The sequence below is a fragment of the Anopheles coluzzii genome, chromosome 2 (genome assembly GCF_943734685.1).
Source record: "Anopheles coluzzii chromosome 2, AcolN3, whole genome shotgun sequence".
Classification (NCBI taxonomy): domain Eukaryota; kingdom Metazoa; phylum Arthropoda; class Insecta; order Diptera; family Culicidae; genus Anopheles; species Anopheles coluzzii.
Genome location: NC_064670.1, coordinates 119379819 through 119388588, shown reverse-complemented (window position 1 = coordinate 119388588; position 8770 = coordinate 119379819). Strand labels below are relative to the sequence as shown.

General features: G+C 47.8%; 1 protein-coding gene across 1 annotated transcript; it reads left to right on the top strand.

Annotated features, from left to right (window-relative positions):
- The first annotated feature begins 6022 nt into the window (after positions 1–6022).
- On the top strand, positions 6023–8416 carry LOC120961492 (PR domain zinc finger protein 8). Its single transcript, XM_040385220.2, has one exon. It carries the CDS (start codon positions 6353–6355, stop codon positions 7790–7792), a length of 1440 nt encoding a protein of 479 aa, XP_040241154.2. The 5' UTR covers positions 6023–6352; the 3' UTR covers positions 7793–8416.
- Positions 8417–8770: the final 354 nt, after the last annotated feature.

Here is an 8770-nt window from a genome sequence, read left to right as displayed (position 1 = left end):
GCTAATTTTTTATTTATTGTGGCACTTCAAATTTATATTGAATTGCTTATAATTCAATGATTTGAAGCACATTTCAACTGTTTCTATTAATACTTCATCTACTTTCTAATTGTAGCTTGAATAAGGAGTAGTTTGTAACTTTTCCAAAATATAAACAGTCCCACATCACCTGGCAATTCAACAATGGGTGCTACATTTAGGTTTTTTTGATTGATATTTAATGTAGCAATTCGTTGAAATCCCTTTCAGTTTCAACAACTCAAAAACTGATGCAGAATAATACCAATTACTTCCAACGATTTCGCTATGTTGTTGTGAAAAAGTAAAAAAAATCAAGCTCTATAACTTACAATCAACGCAAATAGCCCAACATTTGTGCCAAACGCTGCTGTCGCTGCGCCAGAAACACTTAATGTCCTCTCAATCAGCTTTCCACTTGCTGGCGGTAACGATTCGATCGGAGTTAATCACATACTAACGTGCATCTTGACATCATGTAACTCATTTTTGTTTAGATTGGCCTCACATCAAAGTCTAGTTAACGCTCGGCTACACTGCATTTCCGGCCCTACCGGAACTGACTCTCAGCACACCGCGTCGGGCTGCTCATCGAGACAAGAAATATGACTCTTTTATTGCATTATACCCAAAGGTGGTAGTAGCATTCCGTACCGCCGGTACGGTTTAAAACGCACATTCGCCTTCCACCACACTGCCGGGATATCACGGGACAACAAAGGCAGGGGTCGAAAGTTAAAGTGTCCATAAATGTTTACCCCTTGTGGTAGCGGTAAATAAAACACTTCATCAGGTGGCAGTTACCGCTGTTTGCTAAATCGAAGGGGATTGTTTTACCGAACAGGGTGGAAGGGTGCCGGGATTGAAGAGTGCCATATCGTACCACCTCTGTTGGGCTTTCCGGAGCGACAGACGGGGAAAAGTGTGTGTGTTTTTTAAAGGGGTGCCGAGGATGCTGTTTACGGAAGGTTAAACGTGCTGACATGCGTGTACAAGAGCTGGGCTGGTCGAATTGAAGTGATTTTGGAAACATTATAGCCGAGTGAGGGTCTACTGCAGGAGGAACGGTGTTACTGTAGAAATTACTTGAGTAAATAAATTTAAAATTTTATTTGATACAGTTGGAAGAGATTCGGAGAGGGTTTTAGAACATTTAAAGTTTGAGATGTAGATTTTGAATGATATAGTGTCTGTTGCTGTTTTGCTTAGCAATGTCAATAAGTTTATGATTTCTTTAGAGTATGTTCTGTACTGCAGTCGTATAAATGCTAAACTTCCGCAGATTACATTTATTAATTTGATCCTAAGATCAGAATATCTTTCGATGGTTCTAAAATACTAAAGATAAAAGATTGGTTACATATTGTAGCCAAGTAACCTGTAGCTGGATCATAATAAGCAGAGTATCTATTTAAGGACAGGAACAGATTTATGATTCGTTTCTTGACTGATCCAGGACAAGTCCAAGTAAAATTCTTAAAAGGTAATATGTTCGGTAATAGTTCTAAACCACGTCAGTCTAAATCAGTCCAAGCTAGTATGAATTAGGGATTCGTTCCAGGATCAGTATGGGTTGTGTGTTCGTCTCAGGTCCTCCATGGTTTAACATCAGGTCCTTTACCAGCATGAGTTGAAAATCAGGTTCAGGAACATTAAGCGTTCTGGACCAATTTTGAAGACCGATATGGGGGCGAGATCAGTTTGGCAGTCAAAGTACCTACACAGGTTCTGAACCAGTCCCTAGACCGGTTATGGATCACGATCAGCAACTGGGGTAGGTGTCAGTTTCAAAACCACTAAGATTCTGGATCAGTTCCAAGACCGCTAAAGGTTCTGAAAATGTTCAAGGATTGACAAAGACTCGGTATAAATTCTAGGACCGATATAGGTAATGAATCAGTTTCTGTTGACATTTTACCGCTAGACAAATCAAAGAACATTTTTGTTTTTTTTTTTTAAATGGAATTATAACAATGATAAAGTTAACTCTAAACTTAAATCGTTTAAAAATCTTAATTAAAAAGTAAAAACAATCCCTAATTGGGTTTCAGACTGACTCCAATATTTGTTTTGCATATTGTTTGATGTAAGAGTCTTGATCGCTTTATTGATTTTAGACGTTCATGAAATCACCAATATTAACCTGGTTTTGGTTGGTGCTGCGTGCTTCACGTCTCATCAACTTTTAAAACTCAATCTCAAATCGTAAACCATAATTCACGCCACGCCGGATGAGACCAAACCTTATCCCACACATCGTAGAATTGTGATTTAAATCCCAACCTTCTTGACAGCCACCAGACAGCGACCGCACGGAGAGATCGCGTCGTACGTGGGTAACATCTGTTCCCACTTCCTTCGCGAGCATCTTTCAAACTCGCGAATCGAACCATATGCTACTTGCTCGACCCGCAACATCCGTTCGCGTACTGTCGCCGCGCTAAACCTCTGCATCCCATTTCCAAACCACCAACACATTGGAACACATCGGAAAATGACGGGGAAAGATAATATTTGTGCAACCTCTCACGTGAAGCGAACCAACAACAAAAAAAAAGGTGAAAGTTTCGGCAAAAACCTGTCACAGGCCGAAAGGTCTCGGTCCCAACGCCTATGCCTATCCGATGAACTGACAATCCCTTTAACCCCATTCGCTAGGAAACGCATTATCATCCCTTCTCTTGCGGTTTTTTTTTGCTTGCCTGCACCGCACCAAACTCGTCCCATAATTGCACCGGCTGCGGTGGTCAATGGCACACATGTTACACTCTGTTAACACATATGTAATCTGTAGCCATGAATTAGAGGGAAATCGCTTATAAAAGCATTTATTTTATCATTTCCCTCCCGTCGGCACCGACCCCGCACAAAGTGGGAAGGATCTCGCCGAAACGCTGCTAAGCATCGCACCCCTTCGCACTTCCCTGCGACGGTCATTAACGATGCGCTGCTCGGCAAACCACTTTACCCATTCGGCAGTCACTACTACACCGGCCGACCCTTCGCTCGCTTTATCATCCTCCCTGCGGTAGTTTAATTGTGATTAACCCACCGCACTACCAGCATCAGCGCTGCGAGCAAGCGAAGCAGGCGGGAAACTCACGATGCGCTCACGGAGTTAAATCCTAGCATATGCGCTAGTGGTTGCGCGCCTGAGCCTTCGATAATCGTCCCGGGGGTCCGAGCGTCGAGATCCGAGATCCGTATATTGCACTGCCTTGCCCGCTGGGCTGATGGTTGGGTAGGCAAAATCTGTCACATTTTACCAAGACCGTGCTCATATATGCGATGAGGTTTTTTTTTTTTCAGCTTCAACAGGAATAAAAAACCGGAGCTTCTTTGGCCAAGGTTTTTTGTTTGTTTCCCCGATTTGGGAGGGTTTTGTGCGTACGAGGGTTTGATTTACTATCTCTCGGTTTGATAGGAGAACCTGGGAATAGCCGACCTTGCCACATCAAGTGCCAGAGATTTCCGGCAACCATATGGACTCGGTTTTACGGATGTTCCTTGTTAAATAGTGCATTAATTGAGTACGCCTCCTGCAGGCAATTATCAGACACTTGTGTGGTACATGAAAAATCGATTTGAACAAGAACGTTCATTATTTGAAATATTTGATTTTGAATAATCATTTTAGGAAATTTTTAACACAATACAAAAACTGCATTAATATACGCCTAAATGTATGCAGCATTGTGTTTTTGAATGCTTTCCTGTTTTATTTAGAATGAATAATGATCTTTAATAATATGATAAGGATTTCACATTGTCATTTCGACACAAAAATGTTCATAAGCTCAACAGAATCGAAATTGTTTAATAAAAACATTTGTGACATAAAAATAATATTAAAAATAAAAGGAAAAGACATTATTTTCACCTTCTTTTTCGAAGCAATCATAACGTAACAACCTTTTCAGTGCATATTCTCCGTGATTTTATCATCCAGCTCGGGCACATGTTACTCACGAACACAAGGCTAGCAATCATCTACACCACCCAAGAAAACCAGCATTTTCAGCACTAAAGTTCGTCTCCACATGGTCGAGAGGCGATGCAAGCAAGCAAGCAAAAAACAAGCAATCTCCCCATTTCTAATTGCTATTAGATTATGGTTGGAAAAAGCTGTGCATGTCTCGTTAGTGACACTTCCCTCCGTCTTCCCACCGAAGCTGCCAGCAAACAAAAAACAAAATGGAGTACCCCATTTTCTTATGCACAAGATGTGCTGAATCTACCCACCACACGTGCTCGGGCGTTATTTTATGTCCTCATACGCGAAGCAACTACGACAAAAAATGGAGCAGTTCCCTCAATCTTTCTTATCACTTCATATGCCAGCAGCATCCTTCCGGAATATGTGTGTGCCTGGGTGTGTGTGTGTTTGTGACATGCCCCATGATGACATGCCCCACCAAACGGGGTACATAGGTGAGCAAACAAATAAATACGCGCCCTTCATCCACCGTACAGCGCCGTACAGCATCATCTTACCACACTTGACCGCGGCTGTGCAAACGAAACGCAACACATTCTCGACATTCTTCCCCCTTTTCCTTCCCAACCCTCTTCCCCAAACCTAACATCCAAAACCCAGCACGCTGCTTCTGGTTGATGTATCGAAACAACATGTTTTCCACCGATTTGCCACATTTTCACTACCAGCGAAACAGATCTAGAACATAAAGTAGCGTCCCACACCGCGTCCTCCTCCTTTGGCACACACACACACATGCGAGCACGATTGACGACCGCCCAATAAGCGCCATCGTTGCGGTGCTTAAAAGCGGCAGCTTTTCCGCCAACAACTAAATCCACCATTCTTGCAAGAGGAGAGGGAGGGGGGGGGCTCTCTTTTCGCTGTGAAAAACCTCCACACGTTTTACAACGCAAATATGCTCGCGCACTCCCCCCCCCTGTTTTCGGGGGCTGCACCGATATGCTCCACCCTTTTATTTTACGAACGCAATGAAAGCGCACCTTTGGTGCAAGCGAGAAGAGAACGATGGCAAGAGCGAGAGAAAGAGCCTTTTCGATGCGTTGTAGTGAACCAAGGGACCAAGGGAAACACTAAAATGTCGTCCATGTTCTCTTATCAGCAGCTTGCCACGCCAGCAGCAGTGCGGAGGGAATATATTGTACATAAAAGCTGCTCAACATCGCACCCACTGCTCACCAATACCACCTTCGGCTTTGTTGTGCGCTGGAATGCTCCGGTACGTTCGGAGGACTCAAAAATATGCTGACGTTAGAAGAAAGCAAAGAAAAAAAAATGCACCAAAAGCTTCTTCTATTGCTATTTCATGGGTCTTGCCTGGGACTCTCTTTTACCCAAAGGTCCCCCCCAATCCCTCTCCTTTTTGGGGAAGAAAATTCCCTTCAGCCTGTGTTGTGTAGGAAAAGCGAACACATGCGCTTGCGTGCTGGAGGACGAATTCCTAGCCCTAAACCGCGTTTTCCATTAATCCGTGCCCTTGTGTTGGTTGATGTGTACTCTTCTCTCTCTCTCGCTCTCGCCCACACTCACTGCTCATCGCTTTCCCGTTCGCGCGAGAACCATATTTTGAAACAAGTGAAACAAAGCAGCCGGAGGGCAAAAGGAACGAACAACATCATACCCACCCAGCGGGAAGTAAAAAAAAAGGCTACGAATAGGGAAAAACTCCCTTTTTCTACCGCCGAGAAAGCCGAGCAAATGATGAGGGACAATATTTTCCAACCCTATGCTGCGCAAAAGGGAGTGCGGGGTAGTGGCGTGCCCTATGTTTATGTACATTACGCTCTCGCTCTCTCTCTGTCTCTCTCGCTCGTTCACAGCGTCGCAGACCGCCGACAACAGAAACCATGCGCTTCGATGAAAAACCGGACGCAAGGATTCACCATTTTATGTGAGCGTGTGGCTCAGGAACGATATGTTTCTGATTTTATGATCGCTCCCTCTCTGTTGCTCCCTTTGCACCAATCGTGGCCAAACACATGCTCCGCTGGGTTGAGTGTATGTGTGTGTGTGCTGGTGTGGCACTTGCAAAAACTCGACGAGTTGACGAGCGGACAGGACACAGCGCGCGGCCAGGATCGATGATGGTTCAGTTCTTCGGTAGCGCTCGTAGAAGAAGCAAGCGATTTTAGTGACCCGTCTTGTGAGGTTTGTGTTTGAACGAAATACTTGCAAAGAGTGAAGAGTGTGCGTGTGTGTGTGGGTGTGTGTGTCTGTGACACGTGTTGAACTGTGGAACCGCACAAAACGTGGAACGGTGACATTTACAGATTGTAGTGATTACAAGTGTACGTGTTGTGAACATTGTTGGACTTTTACTTTGTTGCCGCCCAAACGATGACGATGGACGTCAAGCAGTCACGGATGAACGTGAAGATAGCACCACCCCTACCGGACCATCACCAGGACCATCAGCACCTGCACCAGCACGTGGCCGTCGCCAGCAAACTAACCAACGACCGCAAAACCACTACGAAGCGCTCCTTCGACGTGGCGTTTCTGATGCTGCCGGACGAGAAGCTGACGCGCAATGCAAAGCCCGCCAAACGGCCACTCCCACCTGCCCCGCCATCGCCCACCATCGATGTGGAGAGTGACTCGACCCAGTCGGAGGATCTGTCCGTGAAGGGTGGCTTCAGTCCGATCCGTTCGCCCGAAGTCGAGCGCCACTTTCCGCTGGACATGCTGAGCGCGGGCCGCCAGCGAGCGCTGCTAGTGGCCGATGGGTTGGCCGTGGAGCGCCATACAGGTGCTCTCATCCACCACCATCCTCAGCAGCACCCGCAGCACCATCATCCCCATCACCAGCCACTGCAGCCGCCGGCGGGCAGTGAGGAGCGGCTAGCGTACCTGTTCAACACCGGCGCACGGTTCTACGAGCATCCGTTCGGGGCGTTCGGGCGCAGCGACACGGACGCAGTGCAGCGCAGCGCCTTCCAGAAGGTGTCCAGCGCGGTGCCGACGGGATCGCCTCTGCCCCCGCTCAGCCCGGACCGGCACAGCTGCCCCTCGACCAGTCCACCCATCTCGATCAGCCCGTCCAGCTCGCAGACCGGCTCGGTCGGTGGTGGCTTCCGATCGTACGAGTATGGCCCGTTCCTGTCGCCCAGCCCGGGCAGTAGCCCGTCAGCCCCGGCCGCCGGTTCCCCGTCCGCGAAAGCGAACGGTTGCGGTCCCGTGGCGGCCACTGGCTCACCCCTTCCCATGCTGTACCGTCCGGCGGATCCGTCCGATACGCCGATGCCCGGCGCAGGCTACTTCCCGGGCGTTCCACCGTTCGCACTGCCCCCGTTTGCTGGCGGTGGGCCGGCCGCTGCTCCGCCCATCCCGGAGGCGGTGGACGGCATCATCCGCAATCCGGCGGCCGCCGCCATCCTGTCCACGCTGCTGCCCTCCGCCATGAGCACCTTCACGCTGTCGGCGCAGAACGTGTGTGCCAAGTGTAACATCAGCTTCCGGATGACGAGCGATCTGGTGTACCATATGCGGTCGCACCACAAGAGCGAGCACGTGCACGACCATGCCCGGCGCAAGCGGGAGGACAAGCTGAAGTGTCCGGTGTGCAACGAGAGCTTCCGGGAGCGGCACCACCTGACCCGGCACATGACCGCCCACCAGGACAAGGCGGGCGATCTGCTCGAGAAGGCACCGCCGGGCGCGAACGGGAAGGGTGCAGCAGCTTCACGCCACCAACAACAACAGCAGCAGCAGCAGCAGCAGCACCATCATCACCACCAGCCGCACCTTCACATCGCTTCCCCGGGACGGCTTGCATAACGCGAGCAGTGGGATGAACATCTGTTGCGATTTTTGGCACACAAAGGCGCCTGATCGAGCCCCGCGTCGCGCCGGGTGGTGATTAAAATATGTTTTAATCAGCAACTGCTCGTGCTCTCGCTCCCTCACAAGGAAGGAGAGCTGGCAGGCGAAAGCCGCCACCCTACTACCAGATCATTGTGGTCTCTTTTCTGCCCTGCTGGGAGGGAGTTTTCTTTCGGCATGTGCAGCATGTGCCATGGAATAATGGGTATTGTTCGCGTAGCTGGTGCGCGCGACATGCATTTGCACTCGCGGAATGATTGAAAGGAGAGAATATGTTAAATTAAATGCAAAAATATGTATTAATTATTAAAATGTGATATTAAATGTATTTCACCGAGCGAATGTGTGTGTACCGAGTAGGTATGTGTGTTTTTGCGCCACGGTAACAATAATGGTGCGCGCAATAAGATTTCCCGACATGGGAGGGAAAATGTTAGAATAAATAGTACAAGCGACGAACTCTTCACTCGATGTATAGCCAAAAGCAAAGCAATCTTTGTAAAAAAAGCACACAAACACACATTAGTGCACATACACAAACTCACCCAAAAGGTATTTAATAAATGTTGTCTTATCGTACTCGAGTGCTGGATAATTTTTATTAATGATCGCCGCTTTTCGCGGACATTGGCTTCCGTGTTCCACCCCCCCAGGAACAAGCACTTATCGAGCCATCCGAAATTCGATTATAAAGCGCAGCTTTGCAGAAAAAGGCGACTGTGTGCATACCCTGAGCCCTGGCTGGGAGGTTCATAAATCATTTGTTCTGTGCTGTTTTGGTCCTATCTTGCCCCTCTACTGTACGCCGCCGTGTTCATTTGGTTCCATTTGAATCCCTACCGTGTACTTGCCTATTAATTCCTTTTCAATGAGTAGTTACATCGGAGTGTTGCTCCAGAGTGTGGTGTTGGATTGTAGACTGTGATGGTAAAG

Coding starts and splice junctions, on each gene's coding strand:
- LOC120961492 (XM_040385220.2), top strand. CDS start 6,353: ATGACGATGGACGTCAAGCAGTCACGGATGAACGTGAAGATAGCACCA.